This window comes from Sus scrofa, chromosome 9, assembly GCF_054392235.1.
Source record: "Sus scrofa isolate SSC_HxYL_T2T_F1_AM1 chromosome 9, Sscrofa_HxYL_maternal_Yorkshire_Landrace_v2.0, whole genome shotgun sequence".
Classification (NCBI taxonomy): Eukaryota; Metazoa; Chordata; class Mammalia; order Artiodactyla; family Suidae; genus Sus; species Sus scrofa.
Genome location: NC_139391.1, coordinates 52,787,418 through 52,811,739, shown reverse-complemented (window position 1 = coordinate 52,811,739; position 24,322 = coordinate 52,787,418). Strand labels below are relative to the sequence as shown.

General features: G+C 50.6%; 2 protein-coding genes across 25 annotated transcripts in view; both read right to left on the bottom strand.

The window, feature by feature from the left end:
* PKNOX2 (PBX/knotted 1 homeobox 2) overlaps positions 1 to 24,322 on the bottom strand; it is a 305,801-nt gene that overhangs the window by 6,397 nt on the left and 275,082 nt on the right. For 18 of the 24 annotated variants that reach the window (XM_084976576.1, XM_021063089.2, XM_084976579.1 and 15 more), the window contains 3 exons: positions 14,453 to 14,582; positions 13,881 to 13,978; positions 12,947 to 13,066 (listed from right to left, as the gene is read on the bottom strand). The exons of the other annotated variants lie outside the window; for them this stretch is intronic. In XM_084976576.1, coding sequence (XP_084832702.1) covers positions 12,947 to 13,066; positions 13,881 to 13,978; positions 14,453 to 14,582 — 348 coding nt within the window. The remainder of the gene's footprint in view (positions 1 to 12,946; positions 13,067 to 13,880; positions 13,979 to 14,452; positions 14,583 to 24,322) is intronic. 24 annotated transcript variants of the gene reach the window in all.
* The window catches only part of ST3GAL4 (ST3 beta-galactoside alpha-2,3-sialyltransferase 4), a 1,054,305-nt gene that overhangs the window by 956,185 nt on the left and 73,798 nt on the right, over positions 1 to 24,322 (bottom strand). The window lies entirely within an intron of this gene.

Below are 24,322 nucleotides of genomic sequence, written 5' to 3'. Positions count from 1 at the left end.
GGGCAAAGCTGGTCACTGGGGCATTTGAATAATTACCTTTAGCCCTCTCTATAGTTATCCATGTCTCCCACTATCCTGGGAGTTGCTCTCAGTCAGGGACCCCATCTTAGTAGGCCTTGTATCTCCAGTGTCTCAATTAGTAAGAGGCAGAGTAGTATTCTGCATTCGTGTATGAAACAGATGAGTGGAGCAGCATGAGAAGGAGCTGGCTGACTTGTCTCCTGTGAGAGCTAGGCCGGCCTTGCCAAATGTGCCCGTCATCACCCACAGATGCCGGGAAGCTGCTACATCCTTCGGGCCGGCAAGTGAAAGACCTGCCCTTAGGAGCTCACGGCTTAGAGGGAAAGGCTGCAGGCAAAAGCCAAAAGCACTAGTAAAACATAGTGTGTGAGTGCCCATGGGGTGGCAAGGGAGGTCAGGGGAGACTTCCCTAGGGAGGTGGGACATCAGCTGGACTTTGAAGAATGGGTCAAGCCATCTTAGTAGAGGAGGGCCTGGGCCTGCCTGGCAGGAGCCTCGCACTAGGACTTATGTTCAAGCCAGTCAGATGCAAATCTCTCCCACCACTGGATGTCATAAATCCATAGGTTAATGTGCTCCCATTTAATGGAGAGGGATGATGGACAGTGTCCCTGAAATGGGCTGGTCTCTTATGAATAAGAACACAGACCACTATCCTCCTGTGGTGCAAGTCCCACCACCTGCCCCTCCTGGGACCAGCCTCTCAGGAGGCACGTGGTGGGGTGAGTGGCAGCCTTTGGGGACAGGTGTGGTGGCCAGAACGTTCCTGGCACCACATCTGAGTGCTCATGGGAGCAGTCCAGCTTGTACACGGCTCAGACCAGATGATTCCTGAGGACAGAGTCAAAATAGTCCTGGCTGCTGGATGGCTGTCGGTTCGGTCAGCGCTACTTTTAGCACAATTGGAAAGGCTTGGGGCTAAGGGCGGGGAGGGGAATCCAGTGAGACAGTGGAAAGCCATCAAGCCCTGATGCCTGCTCTCTGATCACTATTTGGAGGAACTCCTCTAGAATCGGGAGGGAAGGGCATAGCGAGCAGCCCTCTAGGACAGATACAGAATAGACCAGAACGCTGCAGATCCCTCTCAGGGCCAGCGTGGGGCCTCATTGGACCAGGCAGTGCTGCTTGTGGTTAAGAGCACGGCCTTAGGAGAGGTCAAGTCCTGCACCCACCACTTCACCTGCTGTATGACTTTGGCAATTTATTGTTTTAGGTCTGCCATCCTTCGCTTCCTTGGCCTAACACGGAAATAACAAGATGGTGCCTACTCCTTGGCTTCAGGGACGATTGAATGAGATGACGCAGGCAAAGCACATGTGCTGTACCAACTCTGCACAGCATAGCCTCCCAGACACCACGACATTGACACTTCAGTCTCCAGGGAAGGGAAGTGTTTATTCTGAGTAGGTGTTTCATGGCACCACAGTTGTCCTCAGGAAGCTCCTCTGACATCTAACTTCTTTCCCTGACACCCCCCTTTGGCCCCATGACTCAACTTTCATCTGGGTTAAAGTGAAGCTGAAGGCATCTTTCCATCTGAAGAGTGGGTTCCTTGCAGGGTCCCGGGTTTGAAAGCAGCTTGAACCGGCTGGTTCATGGGCCCCTGGCCACTTCTTTCATGCAAAGCCCACCCTGAGATGGTCCACCCACCTCCTAGCCCATGCAGCAACAAGCAGGAGGCAGCAGCCTGCAGGTATGAGTTGGAGCTGCCTGTGGAGCAGGGCTCGGAGCCGGCTTTCTTTTCTCACTTTTCCACTGTGACCAGCACTGCACTGGGGTCAGCACAGCCTCCTGACCGATGGTGGTCACGTGGTCTGCTGGCTTCTTAGCATGGGGCTACCTGGGGGGTGGGGACAGAGACCAGCCAGAGGAAGGCAGCCTGGATGGCGAGAAGCCTTGAAACAGTCACATCTCATCACATCTAAGATGCCCTCAGTGGCAGGGCATACCTGACTTTGGAGATGCTAAAGAGGAAGAAAGGAGTGGTTTAGGATAGAGAGGGGCACAGGAGTCACCCCAGGAACCCCTGTCTCCTGCTATAGCTGCCCTTGCTCTTCCATTCCTCTCTTTTCCATTCCCCTCCCCCACTTAAAATTGTGCATACAGAGAAAAGCACAAAGAACTAAAATGCACGGCTTTGTGTATTATCACAGACACCCACATGACCACCACCCATGTCAAAAATATAGAATTCTACTAGTAGCCCAGAAGCCCCTTTTCTGACCCCTTCCAATTACTACCTCCAAAAGTACCCTTCCCAAAGATAACCTGATGTTTATGGTCATTGCTGTTTTGCTCTTCTTTACAGTTTTACTATCTATGTTACATCCTTAACAGTTTTGGTTTAGTGTTGCCTGGTTTGGGGACTTGTTAATAGAATCATAGAGCATGTAGAATTTCGCTCCATAGTATAGTTGTGAGATCCACCTGTGGTTGTTCTGTGGAACAGTCATACTCATTTTCATTGCTGTATAGTTTTCCATGGTATAAATCGACTCTCTTCCTGCTCTTCAGCCTCCTGCAGTTACAAAATAACTCGCTCTCCCTCTGGCTTCTACTTCAATCCACCCTTCACATGGCAGCAAGGCTGGTCCTCTGTAACCTGTCCACAACCCCTTAAGTCCATTGGGACGCCTCTCCAATGAGCTCTGTGCAACCGCCTCCCAGAATTCCACACACTGCAAGGATCATCCGTTGTTTGTCACCGCCATCCAACATGCTGCAAGTTTCTGAGAAAAGGGTCACACCTTTCTTTTCACCCACCCCCCCACTAAATTGGGGCCAAGGAAAACGTCTGACCCTTGCCTAGAGTTCAGTGTCTTTGTTGAATGATCCTAGGGCCCCAGGAGGTGACTGTATTTGGTGTATGTTTGTGGGTGTGAAGGCAGGTGCATCAGTGACTCAGACTCCCCAGGAACTCTAGCTAGAATTGGGCCACCTACTTATTAACACTGCTGTTTTGGCAACTGGTTGTTTCAAGAGTATTTGTGGGGGCAGGGGGAGCAAAAGGGGGAGCTCAGGCGTCCATTGAGCACACCAGCCACTTCGCCAGAGGGGTCTCCAGGGGCAGCTTTGTGAGAAGCAGGTAAGCATGGGGCCTCCAGAATCAGACAGCCCGGCTTTGAATCCTGGTCTCTCACCAGCTCAAGACCCTGCGCTCCTAGTCGGTTTCCTCTTCTATAAAACAGGGGAATAATTCCATCTAGCTCAAGGCCATTTAAAAAGGACTGAATGAGTTAATATTTGAAAAGCGCTTAGAACAGTGCCTGGCAGATTTCAGGAGTATTTGTTAAATAGATCAATAACCTGAAATAAACCTGCCGCTTGGCACACATGGCTCCCTCTCTGTAAAAGCTACTAGTTGGTTTCCTGATGCCAAGACACCTAGCAGCCCCTTGTGCCCATGTATAAATGTGCTCCTTTTTTCAAATATTTTAGTTCTGGGACCCGGACAGTGCCAGCCCCTGTGAGCACATGATGGGGCCATTTCCTCCTAACCTGGCCTCGGTTCGGGGGAGGGGTGGTGTGGTTGTAAATCTCCCCTGGCTGTTTTTCAGGTGGCATCTTTGAGAGCTGTAGGCTTCCGTGGAGTATCTTGGGGCTCAGTACAAGGCAGGGGTCTCCCCAACCTCCTCTCCTCTTGTCTCGGCTCCCTCCAACCCGCGGCTCACTAGCCTTCTGTCTGCAAGGCCTGATCTTTGACAGAGACCTTTGTTTTGTTTTGTTTTGTTTTAGGGCCACACCCTTGGCTTACGGAGGTTCCCAGGCTAGGAGTCCAATCGGAGCTGCAGTTGCCGCCCTACGCCACAGCCACACCAATGCCAGATCTGAGTCTCGTCTGTGACCTATACCACAGCCCTCGGCAATGCTGGATCCTTAAACCACTGAGCGAGGCCAGGGATAGAACCAGAGTCCTCATGGACACTAGTCAGGTTCATTACCACGGAGCCATGATGGGAACTCTTGGAGACCCGATCTTGCTTCCTGCCCTGGGACTTTCTGCTTCTGGAGGTGGCCCGTGGGGCATACACCTGGGCCTGTGGCTGCCTCAAGGCTCACCTCCAACAGGGGGAGTCAGAGGGCAGCTCTGGGGGTCTGTCTCCCTCCATCCCTAAGGAGCAGAGCAGGTGGAAGAAAACACTCTCACGTCATGGGCAGGAACCTTCTGTTTCTCTGGCACAGAAAGATGAATACATCTGAGAACCTAGCTGGCCTGACTTCTGGCTTCCTGGTGGGCCTTCCACCAAAGCTCTTCAGGTCCAGAGCCTGAGCCGCATGGGAGAGGAAACAGCTGTGGCCGTGAAAAGGGGCCATGTGGTTCCCCAGGCGAGGAAAGGACTCCATGTTCACGGGAAGGAGGGTCAGTCCCTTAGGTCAGCAAGGATTGCAGGCCAGACAGGACCATTGATGATGAGTCCAGAGACCACCCTCACCCGAGCGGCTCTTCCTTCTCTTCTGCCCAATTCTAGATCCCAACTATCCTTCCAGGCATGGCCCACGTCTCAGCTCCTCCACCTAACCCTGCTCCCAACATCAGAATGTCCTTGAGGTCCCTGAAGGCAGAAGTCTTTACACCAGTGCTTTCAGGATGGCACCTAATGTAAAAGTTAAAGGTGTGCAGAGACAGGGCCGACTTTGGCCCCAGGGTCATTGGGAGGCAGCGGCGGGCAGCCTGATTGGTTTACTCTCATTTTCCATGTGTGCCATCCTGAAAAGGGTTGGGAAGCTGGTTCTGTGGTGCCATATCCCTCGGTGAGGCAGCCCTTTGATGGCTGGGAAGCTCAGCAGTTGAACTCAAGTCTGCCTCCCTGTGGTCCAGATAGGGAGCAGGGCCTGTCTTCTGAAGATGCCCAAGAGGATGCAGCACTGCCCCTCAGCTCTTGTTGGGAGTTGCCGCCCCTTCTCAGATGCTGACAGCTTTCTGGCTAACTGAATATTCTCACTGTGGAGAGCGTGCTTGATGTGGATTCTGACTGAATTCTCAAGGCACCTATGAAGTAGGTGTCATTATTCCCATTTTACACACTGGAACATTGAGCCCAGAGGGGTTAAAACTGGTCTAGGTTACACAAGGGGTAAGTGGCAGCGCCGGGACCTGCATCCCCGGTATCTTTAACCACATCCACTCCCTCTCTCTCAGGCACTGCGCTTTTTAACATGGTATTGATTGCCACGAGATAATACTTTCATAAAGTGGAAAGTATTATCTCCACTTTATGAAGAGGAAATTGACATCAGAAAAGTTCATTGACCTGCTCAAGTGAAAAATGGAGCAGGGCTTGATCTCAGGTCTGTCTGCCTTCAAAGCCTTATTCCTAATACTGTACCAGGCTGCTTTAAAGGGATTAATCTTTTCTGCAGACCAAACATCCCCAGCCTTAACCATTCATCATGTGACATGTTTCCTGTTGGAGTCATTTGAGCAGACATTTCCCCATCTTGGCTGTCCTTCTCTGGATACGACTTGTCAAAAGGACCTTTTGAAACCTGATGCTCAGACCTAAGCACACTATGCTGGATGCGTCTGACCAGCAAGACGGTCAATCCCCTCTCACCGATATCCATCCTCCACTCTCCAACCACTTGCATGTGCATTGGTGTGACAGCACTCGATCACATCATGGGTTGGTCGCTCATAGTATGTATATGATTTATTCCCCCAGTTAAATCATCAGCCCTTTGAGGGCTGAAATCTCATCTCATACCTAAAGCTTAGGTGTTAGTGGAAAGATGTGTTATTTGGAACTTAGATCGCATTTTCCCTTAGAAACAAGTCTTTTTTTTTTTTTTTTTAACAAGCAGTTTTCCGCGCCAGCTTCAAAGGCCAATTTAGTGAAAGAAGCCCCCAGGATTCAGGAAGAACAAACAAGGGATCTGCCTCTACTTCCAGGGGATGGAATGAGACCGGATAAACTCCAAGCCTGTTCAGCACAGGCTTTGTCAGCTTCTCCCTTTTTTGCGTCCTGAGGACTCTTCCTGGCCCCTCCTCTCACAAATCCCAGGGTCCTCATGTTACCCCACATTCAGCTTCCTGAGTCTGAGACCTCTGGCCTCTAGGACTTCATGGTCAAATCTCCTGCAACTGTGTTGATGATGATGTAGATAAAGCTTTGGTCGAGGGTTTAGAAGAGGCTGAAAACAATTGCTAGGAACCTTTCCTTGGGCAGCCTGTTCTGGCTTACCTCCTCAGAAGGCTGCATTAAAAAAATGTTCTAACCTTCATCTTCTACCACTAACAAGCACTGGCACTTTTCCCATGGAGCTGCTCTTAGCTGAGTGTGTGTAAAAACCAAGCTTTTGAACTCATTCATACCTAAATGGTGAATGAGTGATGGCCCCATGGCCTCGCCACAGGCAATGTGACAGGGATTGAGTAATTTTAAATGGGTCTCTGATGAGTGAGATTTCAGTTAAGGTGGTAAAGGAAAAAGGAGCAGACAAGATGTTCCGGAACGAGAATGGTTCAGTCTCCTCAAACCATTCTTGTTCAGTCTCCTCGAGCCATTTTCTTGCTTTTTGAGGTGCTTACTTTTCTCCCCAGGTTCCCCAGAAGGGTCAAGATTTCTCTCAGCATTTTCCAAGCGAGAGCAGATGATGGGGCTCCCAGAGTGAGACTGGAGGCATCTGTAGCAGCAGTTGTGTCTGTATCAGGACAAAGCACTTCCACGTCTAACACCCTAGTCTAGCCTCACAACAGTACTGAGCTGGATATTAATTTCCATTTTACAGCAGAGGAAACTGAGCCTTAATGAGGTCACGCACTTCACTAGAATCTCCTGGCTAAGTAGAGGGGACAGTGACACTCAAATCCAGATCTTGCCTCCTGAGTACTATGCCTTCTCCATAGACGGCACTCTTTCTGTTTGTAAGAGGCACCCCTGCTCTAGTTCAGCTGTAGATGGAGCCTGTGGGTAGGTCTCTGACAGGGACAGATGCATGCTCCCTTTAGAGTTTAATGCAATGCTAGGCACAGGGAAGGTGGCAAGAATGTTTGCTGAGTGACTGAACACAACACCCAAAGCATGGACACAACCAACAGGATTTTACCTCCACATGTGCTCCTGGAGGAGAGCCTGTGGGCAGGGCACACACTGTAGCCAGGTATGCAGCAGCCCTGTTTCTTCCAGCAGAGATGAACCCAGCATGTGAGGCTTCAGCCCTCAAGGATAGCTGGGAGTCTGACAAAGAGCCTCTAATATAAGCAAGGGCTCAGAGTCATGCAGTATACACAAATGCTCATGCAGCTTTACTCAAAGCCAAACAGCTGAAACAACCCAAATGTCTATTAACTGATGAATGGACAGACAAAACGTGGTCTATCCACACAGTGGGATATTGTTCAGTCACACACAGGAATGAAGCATTGATGTGCATTACGACATGGGTGAACCACGAAAAACTTATGCTAAATGAAAGGCCAGTCACAAAGATCCCCTATCATACTATTCCATTTGTGTGAAATATCCAAAATAGGCAAACCCATTGAGACAGAAAGTAGATCACCAGTTTCTAGGGGCAGTGGGGATGGTGACAGCTAATGGGTACAGCTTTCTTTCTGGGAGATGAAACATTCTGGAGTTAGACAGTGGTGAACTTTGTAAATATACTGAAAGCATGATGATGCAGGAAGATGCTTGATTGGCACCTGGTGCATGGCAGTGGCTGATAGAGGAGGGGCTCTTTGGATGGGTGGCAGGGCCTCTGGGGCTCAGTTTCCTCTCTAGGAACCCTCCCCTCATGCCCACAACCCACTACCCCTGCAAGGAGAAAATACTCTGCAAAGTTGCTCAGGTGCTCAGGTGTCAGCACCAGAGAGGACAGTTGTATTTTTGATAGAAATGAGCAGAATCACCCAGGCAGGACAGGGGGAGGCTGGGATGTGGAGCAGAGGGGATGCCAGCAGAAGCTGGGAGATGGGAGCGGGGAGCAGCGCCCCTCCCTCCCACCTCCATGGAGAAGACCCTCTGCCAGGGTTTTTCACCCCCCCTGCATTTGCCACGGAATGACTGCTTCCAGCAGGAGTTTGGCTATTATCAGCCAAAATGCCATAGCAAGAAAATCTCACTGGATTCTTCAGGGATCCAGAAGCAAGGAGCTAATGGATGAAACCATCCTCATCTCACTGCAGCCTAACAGCAAAAGCCCTGGGATTTAGGCTCCATCTCAGGAGCACGCTATCATCTGAATACATTTCTGTAGCTGCTAGTGCCATAGAACAGTAGAAATGACAAGAAGCCTTGGACTTGGGACAAAAGGAACCAAAGAATACTAACTTCTGCCAGGGGGAAAGAGGACAACAGGAAAAAATCAGCATTTACAATAGAAGTTCTAATAACCAATCTCTATTAAACAAGTCTGCAGGTTACATAACACTCTTGCTTTCTTCTGTCAACCATTAGAACCGGGGTTCACACTGTCCTGAAGGCATAGGTTGCTTTGTAGAATGTTCATTAACCAATTTATCTGCTTCTCAGGAAGTCAGCAGTGTTTGTATTGACTAGTTTATGTTACTTATGCATGTTACTGTAATTATGTAACTTAACTATTCTGTAAACCAGTGAAATATGAATGCAAAAAGAAAGAGTTATTGTTGCTACGAAAAAAATTTTAAAGCATTTTATTTATTTATTTATTTAGTCTTTTTAGGGCTGCACCAGCAGCATATGGAGGTTCCCAGGCTAGGAGTTGAATTGGAGCTGTAGCTGCTGGCCAGCTATGCGGGATCCAAGCTGTGTCTGTGACCTACACTGCAGCTCACAGCAACTCGGGATTCTTTAGCTACTGAGGATGGAACCTGTGTCCTCATGGATGCTATGGATGCTAGTCAGATTTGTTTCCATTGAGCCACAATGGGAACTCTGTGTTGCTAAGAAAATTAAGGGGAGTGCTTTGGGAAGACCCCAGACTCAAGCTGGCTTAAAAGTGAGAATGCATGAGACAAATGGAGAGGCTGGGATACAGAATAAAAATCTGAAAGATCCTACAGCCAGATTACTTCCCCAATGCCAAAGTTCTTATTTCATTTTAAAGATGAAATTTATGGATGTTAAGTTATAAGGAGGGGTTTGTGAAAGTAAAATGACTAACTTTAATCAGAAAATGACCTTGGCCCTCTATCAAAACAGTAGCAAATAAATATACTATGCATGACTTTTTTTTTTTTTTTTTTTGCTTTTTAGGGCCACATCTGCAGCATATGGGAGTTCCCAGGCTAGGGGTCAAATTAGAGCTGCAGCTGCTGGCCTACACCATAGCCAAAGCAATGCCAGATCTGAGCTGGCAATGCCAGCTCCACAACCCACTGAGTGAGGCCAGGGATCAAACTTGTGTCCTCATAGATACTGGTTGGGTTTGTTACTGCTAAGCCACAATGGGAACTCCTACCTATGACTTTTAAATCAAAATAAAATGTATCTTTTTAATGGCTGTTCCTTTCTTCAATCAACTTTCCAATTAACCAATCAACAAATTAGTTGTCCCCACTGTGCTGGATACGAGAACATTTACTGATACTGAGATCTGCCCTTTTTCATACCTTTTCTATCCTTCTTTCCTAAAACTGAACAGCAACTTTATGTCTAATACAATGTTACCAGAGTCGCATTCCCCAAGAACTACAGACTCAGAGTTGTCCTTCAAAGCAACAATGAAAACAAGGGTGACTCAGAATGATCAAATGTTTGGGAAAAGCTTCAAGCCATACTTCCTCTTGCAAGTTCACAATGCCCCTTAGTACACTAAGGATAAAGAAATAAGCTAAACTTTGTATAACCCAGACTTCCCAAAACTTATTTCATCATGGTACCCTTTCTTGGGAGCAACACCTATAACAGCCAATAAAGATACACACTTTAGGAAGCAATGCTTTAGGGCTCTTGGGGAGGTTTTAAGTGTGATCCCTATTCTTGAACAATTTACACCTGAGTCAGAGTTACAGAACATATAGATTTGACACACACATATATATACACACAGAAGAGGTTAGTATTAGTCAAAATATTCTTAGGGTCAAATGATGGTAAATTCAGGAGGTGTTACAGATCAGGACAACAGGTCAGCCATCCACCTCTAAACAACTTTGGCAAATGTTGGGTCTTAGCCTCGCAAACTTGCTCTTGGCTGTAGAAAGTTCAAAGGCAACTCACATTTCTTAAGTGTGATCGTGTATTGGGCATGGCTCTTGACATATGTTATCTTATTTCATCTTCGCAACCATGGGAAGTGGGTACTATTTCCTTTTTCAAAGAAAAGAGCGATGGCCCAGCTAGTGGGACAGCCTCAATGTATACCCCTATCTGGCTTCAAGGTCTGTTTTCTGTCCACTGTGCCCTGTCGCCAAGGGGGTCCCTAGAGCCTGGCCTTCTCCACATCCTCTTCCTCGTTGTCATCCCAGAGCTTCAAGTTCTGACTTTAAAGACTCAAAGCTCACTCCCTTGTCCTCTCTCCATGGCTGCTGTGAGGACAGCAGTACACTGGGGAGGGCTTGCCACTCTTAAGGGTTTTATCAACAGTATCAATGCTGAGCACTCTGAGCTGGAGGGTGCGGGCAGGAGGGTTCACTCGCGCTGTCCAGAGGTCCCCAGCATCGTTCAAGGCCCTTGCTGTAGTTCTAACCGGGTGCCTCTCTCCCCTCTGCTTTGTGCTCAGCTGCTGTCTTCTCTTCCTTTCTCTGCCGTCCCAAGTGCACAGGAGGTGGGGTGGAGAGCAAAGTCCTGAGCTATAGAGGGGCTCAGTGGGAAGGTGGGGAGAGGCAGGGTGGAACTAAGGGTGGGTCCAAAGTTCGAGGGCAGGCACAGCAGGAGGGTTGGAGAGTATGACCTTCCACCTCAGGCTGAAGACTTAACTCAGGAGGGCGTGGGAGGCAGCTGAGGTGACAGGTCTCAGGCCTGGCCCCTGGGTTCCCCTCCCTTCTACACTTGCTTTTTCTTCCCTAAGAAGTGAGGTTGTAGGTGTGTTCACATCTGTCTTCAAAAATGCATAGAGGTGGGAGTGGGGCGTGGGGAACTCACATTTATTTAGGCCCAGTGTGCCGGGCTCTTGGCAATTATTTCATTGCTTTGTCATAATCTCCACAAGAGGTGAGTGTGGCCAGATCACAGAGTAAGAGGGAAAGCCTAGGTGTGAAGCCAGTTGGCTGTCTCAAAAGGCCGAGAGATTTCTACCACACCTGCAGCCCTACAGTTACACATTATCACGGCCTAATGCGTGGGGCCCCCTCTAGGTCCATGGCTGGGGTAGCGGGGAGCCTGGGTGCCCCCACTTGGACTGTGACAGGTCAGTGCTCAAAGCCAGAACCCCCTTAGAGAGGCCCCTTCCTGGGGCTGGGCTGGGAGCTTAGCACTGACTCCGGGGTCTCAGGGCCCCAGGTCCACCTGAGTCTCTGGCTCTCTGACAACATGGAAGGGAGAACAGACCAGAGCCCTGGGCATCCCCACCTTAAGCTCCAGATCTGAGGTCAGGATTAGAGACCAAGGCTGGGTCTGGCTGCCAGGCTTCATCCCTGGGCTTTAGAGTCGGTGTTCCTCAACCGAACCCTCAGCCTTCCTGCTTCTTCCTGCACCTTGCCTGTTTGTTCCCAAGGTGGTGCTTCCTCAGCGAAGTTCTGGGGTGGCCCCAAGTCCTCAAGTCCCCAGAGATGATGGGTGGGGGTGGACAGCAGTGGGGGATGCAGAGCTTCGGCCCCCAACTAGCACCACAGAGCAATTCTGGCCCTTTGCCAGATGGGCAGACCCCCTGTTTCCTGGGCAGAGATCATAAGATTCCCCAAATCCAAGGACTGCCTAGCGTGGGCTCCATGTTTTGGGGACACTCCCATTTCAAATAAAGGGCTGATGACTGACTGATTGATTAATCAGTTCCCACGATCCACTGGATTTCTATTCTCTCTGAAGAAAGAGTTCCCTGAACTCTGGACCATCCCTACACTGTGCAGGCCAATATGTCTACAGCCCCAAGCTTGGTATTTGTCTTCTGACTGTGCATCTCTGACAGACCAAGAGTTTGCAGACCACTGGGAGCCCGCTTGCACTTGTTCAATCTACCTTCCCACCCCAGACACACCCACACACACACACCCACACACCCACACACATACTCAGCCGCTCAGCCCACACAGCGTCACTGGCTTTCTTTATTGCTCCAGCCCTTGAATGGTGCTAGGAGGTTACAGTTTTGAAGTCATTTCTGATAGTCAACCCAAGGCCTGTCTGTTGAAACTAACATGGCACACAAATACAACTACCATCATGTAGGCGAAAATAGCAGGTGCCATATAAACATGACAATTAAACCCAAGGCTGTGTTGTTATTTTATGAAAGCAACTGCTCTGGGTCTCTGAGCTGAACTGGTTACGTGAGGCTGGAATTTCGGCCTGGTCCACTCCTCCAGGGTGGCTGGGCTCGACTACGGCTCCCCAGTCTGTGCCTCCTTTGGCTGCTCAGATCAGAGGAAAAGGGCCACACATTCTCTGCTTCTCCCAGTGCTGAGGACTTGGGAAATATGAGTCCTAGTGGAGAAACAGCACTTTCTTCCCCAGGAGAGGGCAGGGGTGGGCATGGCTGCCTGTGGGGAGGAGGGTTCTGGGCCAGTAACCACAGCACTGGCCCCTTGGGAACCTCATCCTGTTCGTGAAAAAACAATGTACGCTTGCCCCGTATTTAACTCTGTTCAGAATGTGTCTGTCCCCAGTCCCTCACCAATGTCACACTTTTCTGAAGCAGTGGCAGCAAGCCCTAGGGTCTCCCAGCTTTAGGTCCCACTTAAACCTCCCTCTGACCTGGCCTCTGGAAGATGGTATCCCTCCCAGAGGGCCTCTCTTGGAGGCCATGCCCTCTGCAGATCTGGGGGTGACAATAGAGTCTGGTGCCCAAGGGGTTACTTATACCCCACACTGCAACTCCACACCCCCAACACACACACACTCACCATGAGATGCTGGAAGAGCCAAGAACGCATTATATTGGTGGCATGCTTGGGCAAGACTCCTCGTTTGTTCTTGGACTTCTTATCCTCATTGTCCAGGAGGGAGGTGAGGTCAAGGTTAACCTTCAGGGCACGTGGAGAAAAAATCAGCATCAGCAGCCTTGCGGGCCAGCAGCTAGGGACCTGTTGCCATAGTAACGGCAGGCTCTCACTGCCAATCCCCTTTCCCAGCTCATTCTGAGGGCCCTGGGGAGGTCACCTTTCCAGTTGCCTGGCACCAGCCCCTCAGAGAATGGGAGAAGAGATGAAGGTGGTGAAGGGGGGGAGGAAAGAAGAGGGGAAAGGGGGGTGAGGGAGAACAGAGGAAACAGGGTCATGGAGAGGGCATAGTAGAGAGAGATTTGCTATAAACCATCCAATAGTTAGTAGTATTTCTGGGGTGCTTTATGGTTTGCAGAGTTTTCCTATCCATCACCATGGCCAGCCCTCACAACAGCCCTGTAGGCTGGTGAGGAGTATGCAGTTGGTGTTCACCCCTCTTCTATGGATAGGAACGCTGAATCTCAGAGGGGTGAGGTGGCTTATCCAAGATGGCAGAGGTAATGTCAGATCTCAGGCCTCTAACTTCAGATCTTCTTACTCCCTCCTCTCCCCGCCCTATGTACACTCTATCCCCCTGAGCTAGAGTGGATCAGAGTATGGACCAGGACCAGGAAGGGCGGGGTTCCTCCATGTAACCCCGAGAGGCAGCAAAATCCCCGGAGTTAAAACTTTCCCATCTTCTTATCTGTAAAGTGGGAGTAATGATACCTCTTAGAGGAGTGATGAGGATGTAGGGAGTTCCTTTAAAGAGCCTAACAGAGAGTAAAACATCACGGTTGCCCTCCCCCAGACCCAGGCATCTGTGCACACGCCTATACTATACACACACACTCACCTGTGTGTTCTGGATCTGGATGGCTCCCTGGGGGATTGCCTGGGTGACCACCTGACCCTGGGAGGTTACCATGGTAACCGGCTGGTATAAGGCTCCACCTGAGGAGACAACCAGTTTTGGGGTCCCCTGCCATAGGGGTGGGTAGGAGTGAGGGCAAGCGGGGTTCCTGATTCACTTGGCATTCAGGTGTAAACACCCTCTACTCTGGAGGCATTCAGCCCCTGTGGGGGAGGGGGGAGGGAGGATGGGTCTAGAGAGTAGAGTCTCCCTGTGTGTTTGGGGGAAGGGCTGATAGCCTTACTTGGTTGGTCTTTGAGGGGGCTCATGAGACTTTGACCCAAATTTGCTCCAAATTTGTCCCAAGCCATCATAATCAGGTCTTGGAGCTAATCATCTATAAGCTTACAGAACACTTCAGTAGAGAAACTCAGGTGGGAACCCCTCCCTTGGCAGGGGGCACCCCATCCCATTTCCTAGGACATCTTATTCAGTGTCCTGCCCCCCACCCCTGGAATTCCCTCAGGCCACCCATTCTCCTCCCAGGGGTGTTCCCCACAATCCCCTGCACAGACCTGACACCACTTGTGAGTTGACGGTTGTCATGGCGATGTTGCCCTGCTGGAGCGCTGAGGCTGGGACCACAATCCCCTGGGGGTTATTGGAGACTCCAGACATGGAATTGGGGGAATTCTGCAGGAGGTCCTGGCAGTAAGGGAGGTGCGTGGTTTGTGACAATGTCACTAAGAGCTTAGATGTCACTGCCCCAAATCCCTCCTCTCCCCTCCCCCTTCCTGCCTTCCCTCCTCCCTCTTCCTGCTCCTCCCAGCCCCAGATCCAAAAGGTGTTTCTCATGGCACCCTGGCAAGTGCAAATAAGAAGGGTGCATATTAAAAACAACCAACCAACAATAGTCATCCATTCAGCTACTCCATTCCCCTGCAAACCTGAGACATAAATTATCCTACAAACCAGTGGTCCTCACCTTGGCTTCACTTTGGAAGTTCCAATGCTGATGCCCAGAGATTCTAATTTAATTGGTCAAGGGTGTAGCTGGGGCTTTGGGGGGTGGGGGAGGGGGATAGCTCCCCAGGTGATTCCAGTGTGAGGCCAGGGCTGAAAACCAGGCTTTAGCTGCTTGGCACCCAGTCATGCTTCACACTCAATTGTCTCCAGATGCCTCCCTGCCCCCAGGGCCTCACTTCCCTGTACTTATGTCACAGCATTTATTACACCGAGCTTCACACACAAAGCAGCTTCAAATGTTTTGTCTCTGTGTCCTTAGCACCTAGCTCAGTGCCTGGGAAGTCAAAATATTTGATACAAAATAATAAAAAATGGCCACCTGGCCTCTTCATAACCTGTCTTCTAGGGAATCTCATATGAGGCTCCCCTCGGCCAGCCTTGGGCACATTTCACCCCTTCTTTCCTCTTCCTCAGGCTCCCAGTAGAGCCCTCCCCAGTCTCACTTGGCCCCGCACTGTCACCTGCCAGCCTGTTTCCTGTGGACAATCCAAAGCCACTAAGAAGACCATTTTTCTGGCACCCTCATCATTGCCATTTAAGAGCTGGGCAGTGGGTGACTGGACTTGAGGCGGAGGGGCTCAGGCACACACAGGGGGCAGGAGGCTCACATGGGCCTCCAGGAAGGGCAGCGAGGCCTCCTTGCAGCTGGGGCGGGTCTGTGAGGAAGCACCTGGGTGTGCGAGGTCGGGGTCTCTGATAGAACGAAGAGTAGTGGAGGGACCCTCAAGGGGTCCCACCGGGTGGCTTAGCGCCTCCGACCACGGCTCCTCCTGTGACAACAGGGCTTGCACCAGGTAATCTGCCCAATGGCCGGCCGTGCAGGGCTGGTCTTCGAAAGCCCAAAGCCTGGAATCACAGGTACAAGCCATGAGGGCTTAGACAGGAAAAAGGTCAAGAAAATGGTGGGGAAAGAGGGCCCCTGGCTTCCTTGCTTTGGTTTTAGAGCTGGGAGCAGCCTGGACCTTCAGGCTGCGTGAAGGTTAGAGTGTGGAGTGAAGGGAAGCAGACCAAGGAGAAGAATCAGAGGCCCAGGTCACAGCCGGGCACGGCCCCTCCCAGACCCTGGCATCCAGGAAGTCAACACTCCCTCAATACAGCTGCTTAACCCCCCCACCCCTACCGCTGCATATCCTCAGAGCTGCCTTTTTTACTCTCCTGGACTGCCCAGGGATGGAGGAGCATGGGCTATAAATAAGCAACTAAGCAGCACCAGGGCTGGAGTCTGGCTCCCCCGCCTCCAGGGCCCGGGCTTCTGGGGTGGGGGTGGGGGTGGGGGTGGCAGGGAGGAGGCCTTGCTTCTATGCTTGGCTTGGCTTGGCTTGCTTCTGCTGTGACCTTGGGGAAGGGAGAGGGCGGCTTCTGGCCCGCCTTTTCCTTTCTGGACCCTGTGAGGGCCTCCCCACCAGTGAGGTTTATTCTTTGAAGAGAACTCGGCCTTGCAGCACAGACAGCTCCAGTACAAAGCTGAGTCTGACCCGCAAAAGCCTAGAAATTGGGAGGGCCCTTACAAGCTGAGTATTCCAACTCCCTCAGGTGCAAATAAAGGAACTGAAGCTCAGAAATCCAAGTGACTTGCCCAAGTGCCCCCAGCTGGGTAGCAGCAATGGGACTAGAATGCAGCCTTCCTTCATTCACAAATACTGGTTCCCGGCCTTGTGCCAAGAACTGGCCTACAGTGTGCTCCTGGAGTCACAGGGGTTCACCAAGTAGTTATTGAAGGCAAGTTGAGCAGGTCAAGACAACCAGAACCCAGAGGCAGCATGGACACCAGAGGAAAGATGGGGGATTTGGGAATCAGCAGCTTGTGGTCCTCCGGTGGCCTCAGTCTCCTCATTTATAAGGGGTCTCTGGTCCAGTGCTGACACCAGGAGCCCTCAACCCCTGACTTTCCAGCCGTGAGTCAGCTCCAAGGTTGAGCTCCCCTCGTCCCAACCTCCTAGGCAACCATTCTCACAGAGTAAACCAGTACTGAGATTAGGTGAAGCTGAGGCAAGCTTGGAGGGTAAATTTAATGGCAGGGTGAGAGTGAGGAATTGACTCTATGCCACGCACCCTAAAACTAATGACTATGACTTTTCAATAATCTCTTGTTTGGAACCAGTGCTTAGCATTGGGGAAGGATATCTGGGAATTCCAAACACAAAAAATGGTCCCAGGCTTTCTTACTCCCGAAAAAAAAAAAAAAAATATATATATATATATATATACACACACACACACACACACACACACACACACACACACACATATATATATATATATGTGTATATACATATATATCCATAAGGTTAGGGAAACACAAGCAAAGACGGTAAAATAAATACAAGATGGTAAAATAAATACAAGATGTATGCCTTGGGATTCAACCAGCACATTTTTATCAGCCAAAGGCAACAGGGTGAGCTATCACCTGGATATGTCATGGGCTTATTCAAACTCTGGCTCTTTCCCGGCATTGCGGCTTGGCTACTACTATTTGTAAATATGAGCTGCTTCACAAACCTGTCTGAGCACTGTGATGTTTTTAAAGACACAGTTTCTCAGGGCCATTGGCATAGCATCAGTAATCTGTGTTTTTTATTACTTAATTTTATTTTTTATCTTTTTAGGGCTGTACTCGCAGCATATGGAGGTTCCCAGGCTAGGGGTCAAATCGGAGCTGTAGCCGCTGGCCTACACCACAACCACAGCAACTGGGGATCTGAGCTGTGTCTGTGACCTACACCACAGCTCACAGCAATGTGGGATCCTTAACCCACTGTGCGAGGCCAGGGATGGAACTTGTGTCCTCGTGGATACTAGTTAGATTCATCTCCACTGAACTCTGACGGGAACTCCTAATCTGTGTTTTTTAAAAACCTCCCTCAGAGAGTCCCAAAGATCAGGTGGGGGTCTGAAAAATATTTATTTGTTCTAAACACTAACTATTAGAGAGTATTCATTCACATGCTATTTCAGTTTAATCTCACCGCTACCTATGGGGACAGCAAAAGAGAGATTCTATTTTCCTGAGAAGGAATTGAGGCCCAGAGAACCTCCTTGAGCTGCATAGCTTGGCCTTGAAACCAGGTCTTCCAGCTCAGAGTGCAGCACTGATGCTTTCAGAGAGAGACAGAGATGAGTTTTGGAGTCAGACAGCCAGCCTTTGAGATAAGCACAGTGCCTGGCACATTTAGGCATCCAATAAATCATTTCCCACTTCCTTTGGTTAAAGTCACTCCATGAAGGAATGGCACAGCCAGGGTTTAAGGCCTGTCCTGGAAGTCATAGAACAGAGTGGGTTCCTCATTTAGCAACAACAGAGTTCCATTCGGGGCACACATCTAGCTGTGGTGGTCTGTCCTTGCCACATGACCCTTGTTCCTGGACCAAGGCCAACCCCAGAAGTTGAAACTGCAATCTTCATCCCAGACTAGCCCCATGACTTGACATTGGAGCTATTTCTGCACATGCCTTAGTCTCCAGTCATCTAGAGGCTTTGTCTCTATGGAGACAGTGGCGCTGGGTCTCTGGGGAGAGTTGACAGGTCTTTTCTGAGGAAGGGGCTGCTATGGCAGCAGTGGGAGCCCCCTGGGGAGAAAATGTTGGCTAAGCATGAAGCTAAGCATGCTTCTCAACAGCCTCCTCCTGGGGCTCATCAGACACCAAACCAGGTGGATGCAACTCTGTCTAGACCCAGACAGAGCTGTTTCCTGCCAGGCTCCTTGGCCCATAAAGAGACGAGAAGCTCATTTGGTAGTTTCAGTGACATTTTCAACTCCCTGCTAGAGTTGTCCAGGAACTAGGGGATGAAGGCTAGTTATCCAGCCCAGGAATGCTTTGCCTTGTTCTACCAGGAACATGGCAGTGGTGTCCCCAAGCCTCTGGAAACTGCCAGAAGCCTGGGAATCATAGGACTTCCTTGACTTCTCTGGTGGAGCCTTTCCCTCAAGTTGGGGGGCGTGTGGTCTCTTACTTTCTAGTAGTAAGATTTACATTCTAGTAGGAAATAGGCCAAAAAGCTGAAACCTTGATGGAGTTTCCCAGGAATGATGTCTCTTAGGGCATGGACCAGGTGGCCAAGAAGTCAGATGGAAACCCACCTGCTGGTCTCCCTGGAAGCCATCCCACTCCTGCTCCTTGTGAGCTGTTTCCCAGAGACACAGAAAGGCAGAGAGTGCCCTCCCCCCTCCCCCGCCCCAGGAGGAGGCAGGACGAGGTAGGGGAGCAGCTTTAGGATGGCTGAGAACTTGCCTCTCCTGGATGTCACCCGTGGATCAGCTGCCAGGCCATTAGTCATTCTTTCTGAACCACGGAGGTCACTGGGTACATTTTAAAAAGAGGTGACTTGTTCAAAAGGAAGCCCTTACTATAAAAAAGTGAAAGGTTCTGTGATTACTTTTGGAGGTGAAGGGCAGGTGGCAGTGGGGAGCACAAATGAACTGCCAGTGACTGTGAACTCTGATCCTGTGGTCTGACATCAGTCCAGGAGGAGCTGTGTCAGCCCCACCAGGCATCTTTCTTCACTGTTAACAGGGAAAGGTCTTATGTGGCCTGGGAAGACTGAATTTCCACTAAAGGAAGAAATTCCTGGAATAAACCGTGACGGGAGGAAGAAACGAAGGAGTGAAGGAAGGGGCTGATTAGAAAAGATTTAAGTTAATTTTGAAATGGCTAGAATTTTTATCATACTAGGATGCCTGTGGAAACAGGCGAGTGAACTGGATGACCTTGCAAAAGGCCCTTCCTGTTGGGCATTTTAGGAAAACCAACACCATTCCCTAAGATTTATTGTGTGTATTTGGGGGCGACAAGGGTGTGGGGGGCAGCCGGGAACAGCAGGGCCCAGCTGTCTGCCATCCACCCCCAGGCCACTAGGGGTCTCTGCTGATCCACCAGCCCAGATCGTGCGCCCCAAAGCCTCCCAAGCCTCCCAGGAGGATGGGTTTGTCACTAACTTGCTGGGGCTGAGGGGTAGCAAGCTGGTTCTGAGCGCCTGGCTTCTGCTGGAGAGCCTGTCTTGACCCACCCTGGGCATGCCCTTGGCCCATCCTCTTGACTCTTTCAACTCTTCCTGTCGGCCTGGTGTACCTGGCACCTGGCACACGGGTTCTTTCCCGTGCATGTGTCTTCCCTCCCTCCCTGCTTGGCTGCAGGGTTTCTGAGAGAAAGAGGGGTCTTTCTTTGAACTCCCCCAACCTGCCTAGCACAGTGTTGGGCCTGACCGGGCTTTGGCCTGGAAAGGGGTGAGTGTGTGCCTTAGTAGGGTCAGGAGGTTACTGTTGTCCCCAGATACCCCGTTCTTGGCAGCCTCCCTCTAGCTCTGGCAGAACCAGTGTCCTGTCTTGGGCTGGGAAAAGCCGGGTTCCCAAACCCAGGAAGCCAATCACATGTAAACAAGCCACCTAATCCTGTTCTTGTCCCACTCTGCTGGGAGCTTTCGTCTCAAGGGAAAGGCACTTCTGGCCTGTGGAGACAAGTAGCAGCTGCTGCTCTTAAGGAACATTCTTCTCAGAAGGAGGAGGCCTCTCAGGTTTCCTAGCCTGGAAGAGCCACCGTCTCGTTGTCCTGCCCCCTGAACTGGAGGGCAGGGGGCTAGGCACTGAAAAGGGACAGCCTCAATGCCTAGGGCAGGAGGAAGGCAACATAGCTCCCGGAATTCAACTTCCTATCACTTGGTCTGGGGGTGTCCCCTTTCCATCTCAGGGGTGACCTTTCTGGGTATGTCACTCCCCCTTCCTGTGCCCACCTTAAAACTCACTGGTCAAACCCTCAGCCTCCTGGGCCACAGGGCAGAACTTCCAGGGTCTGGGAACAGGTGATCGGCCCCACCCCTTGGCCTCCTGCTAATTTTGAAAATGTAAACTCCTTGCAGGTCCATAGGCAAGTCCACCTTCCCCATATTGGGGTGCACTGGCTAGTCCCCTTCCTCTTTTTGGAGAGGAACACAGCTGGGGAGTTTTATCTGCTTGGCCAGGCCCTGAATCTTGGAGCTGTGCTTCCTTTGTACCTCTCCCCTCCCTGCTTTCAATCTATTGATTGAAATCCAAATTTTTGCTTCCTAGTGATTGGTTTCTTCCTCTCTAGTCTCAAAATCCCTACTCTACAAGCCAGGTAGTGTCACATCTCCCCACCCAGGCCCAGGACCCCTGGTTCTCCTTTTTCTATGTCATAGAAACATTAAAAAGGAGCCAGTAAATGAAAGTAGACTCTGGAGGAACCTCTCCCTAACTGCCACTTAGTAGGTGTGTGACCTTGAGCCAGCGCCTTAGCTTCTCTGAACTTCCATTTCCTGGGATGTACAATGGAGAAACTAGAGTGCACCTTGCAGGCTTGTTGTGAGGAATAAGCAAGATGATCTAGGTAAAGCACCTGCTACATTCACTGTTTGAGACCAGGATGCTCAATAAACACAGACATTCTTTCCTTTCTCTGCTGGTTCTTCTTTGAGCATTTTGAGAGGTGGCAACTCAATTAATTTGTCTCCAAGTCTTACCCCATTGCCTACGTTCCCCACTACCTTTAAAATCTTTGGCAATTGGCTGTGATTATCAGCATAACCCCCACAAATCTGGCTGCAAGATACTCCATCAGTACATTTGCAGGTTAAAGACTGTGTCCTTGGAACCCAGCGGGCACAGTAGGTGTGCAAGTAGAAGCACCAAGCACGAGGGTGTGTTGTTCCACACTCTACCACGCCTCCTTCTTTCCAGGGATTATGAAAGGCTGTCTCTGTTCCTTACCTGCTCCAGTTCTCTCTGCACTGGGAACACTCACACCGAGAGTTCTACTAATTGCCCCCCACTCCTCCAGACCTCCCTGAAATGCTCCTCCCCATCCCCCACCCTGGGAAGTCTTCCCAAGGAATCTCCCAGTGAAGCTGCAGCTTCTCTAATCATAATAGGCTTTGAAAATCCTCCTGCTGGCCTATCTGATCCCTACTGAGGTTTTCTCATCCTGTTTCTGGGCAGGAACAGACCTCAGCCATGAGGATGTGCAGGATGAGACCAAGACCTGGGCTTTCCCCTGAGGTTTGGGGGTGGGAGGAGACAGATGCTGAGTGGTGACCAGGCAACCTAGGCCACACACACGCTTGGCTCAGTCCAAACCCCTTCCCTCAGCTGCCTTCCTGCCCTTCCTCAGTGCCCCCTGCCCCTGAGCCCTCTGTGCTCACATAACTAATCCAGATCCTCAGGTATGACTCAAGCTCCCTTCCGCTGAGACAGGGCACTCATCCTGGACACTTCATCATGTTCTCCCAGGACCTGGCACAGTGCATACAGTAAGCATCCTCCAAATGCTTAGCAACTGAAGGAGAGCCTTGGCACAGCCTGATCTGCCCTGAAACAGGACCAAGGTTTCGTCTCCACAGAGAAGGAGGGATGGGCTTCAGGTCAAATTAATGCTTGAAAGTGGCGGGATGTAGGGTCCCACCAGTGGAGTGGTTTAGCTTGTGCCGTCGAGGAAGACTTCTTTACTGAGGTCTGCCCTCCCAAGGAGCCTGGGTATCATTAGTTGCAAGCAGAACAGGATGGCCTCCTGGGGAGGGGCAAGAACAGGCTGTGGCCCAAGTGCTTGGAAACTGGTTCAGCTCTCCTGCCTGGAGACTGGTTCAGTCTCCCGCATTCCACCCCCAAAGAGAAAACTTCCACATAGAAATGGAAGGTCGAGGGAGAATATGCCCAAACCCTACAAAGCTGGATGGGGACACAGTGGGGCACCCGATGGTGGGGTGGTTTAAATAAAAAAGTATCTCCCACTTTGCAACATGAGGCTGAATGATTAGCACACAGGCAAAACCATGAGCCAGCAGTTTGCAACAAAGCTGGCGGGGTGTTTGGAATGTTGATCCTGAGGATCGTGTTCCAGAGGGGAGACACCCCTCCCCAGGCCAGGCTGGCGCTCGGTGAGGCTATTTCAGGCTGGGGGGATTAAGGACAAACCATGACAAATGTGTGTGCAGACACACACACACACACACACACACACACACTCACTCACACACACACAAGCCCCTACACTCCTCTTCTCTCTCCTCTCCCAAGTTGGCTCCTGTGCCTAGACCCCAGACCTGCCTCCTGCGCCGAGTCTCAGTGAGTGGCCCCTTCCTGGGAAGTCCCTGCATAGCCCCCATGCACTTCAGTGAGGCAGGGATGGGAACCTGGCCTGAGGATGTGGATGGGACAGTACATAGCATGTCCTGCTCACCTTCTCCTTCCCAGCACCTGGGACGCCGTGCTGAACCCACACCTGTCCTTCCTGCCCACTCCCTGGCCACTACTGCTGCCATCTCTCCTTCCATCTCTTTTCTGCCTCTGTCTGTCTTCAGCCTCGCTTCCCTCTTCCTCTGTCTGTGTCTTTTTCTCTTCGTTGCTCTTTTCCTCCAGTTCATCAGCCTCTTCTTACCTCCCTCGGGAATGCGACCCTTGCTACTTGTCTTTCTTTCCCTCTGTCTTTCTCCCTCTTTCCCTTCCCTCCTTTGCCTTCCTCTTGCCTCTCTTGATCTCTCTCTCTCCATCTTTCCACAGATATTTACTGGTTGCCTACCATGTACCAGACCCTGTGTGACTTCCATCAGGTGTGGGTTCTAAAAAGATCTAAAATACTGTCTCTACTCAAAAAAATTCTTATCTAGGAGAGAAATTGAGGCTTACACAAGGGACGAAAACGTGATGTCACATGCGATATTTACTACGTAAAGGGCCCACGGTGCCCAGAAATTGGTTGAGAGAAAGAAAAGTCCATTATGGGTGGGGTGTCAGGGAGGCCTCCATGGGGAGAGCAGCCTTGTTACCGCCCTTGGGAAAGATGCTGGATTTGGCCCTGCAGAGATGTGGGGGCATCCCCCAGACACACGGGCATGGAAGAAACATACAGGAGGGCCTTGAATTTCAGGTGAAAGGATATAAAAATTCTGGGGGGGGGGGACGGCAATCAGAGGTTTCAAGCAGAAGAATGATGTGACCGAGCTTTAGAAGGCAGAGCCAGCAGCAGAAGCCTAACAGGCATGTGTATGTGAATTGTTGTGTGTATGCATGTTTGTGTAGTGAATTTGTGTGTGCGTGTGCACGTGCATGTGTATGAGAGCTGTGAGGTCACCAGAAAAGGCAGAAGAACAGGTTAAGAAGCTCTGGCAGTAGCTCATGTGTAATGACCTTATTTACTCGCTGAAGCCTGAACCAAATGGGTGGTGACAGGGCGGGGGCATGAAGGGACAAGTTTGAGAAACAGCAAATATGACCACCTCACTAAGTGTCTTCTCTCTTTCTTGGTGTCTTTGTTTTTGTCTGGTTGTCTGAGTTCCTCTCTCTAAGCATATCAGAGGCCTTTCTACAATAGTGAACCCAGGGCCAGCTTCCCTGGCAGGCAGAGATCTGAGGCCGACCCCACAGGAACCTGAACCCTGATAGGAATCAGGGTTCCTGCCTCTTTCCTCAGAG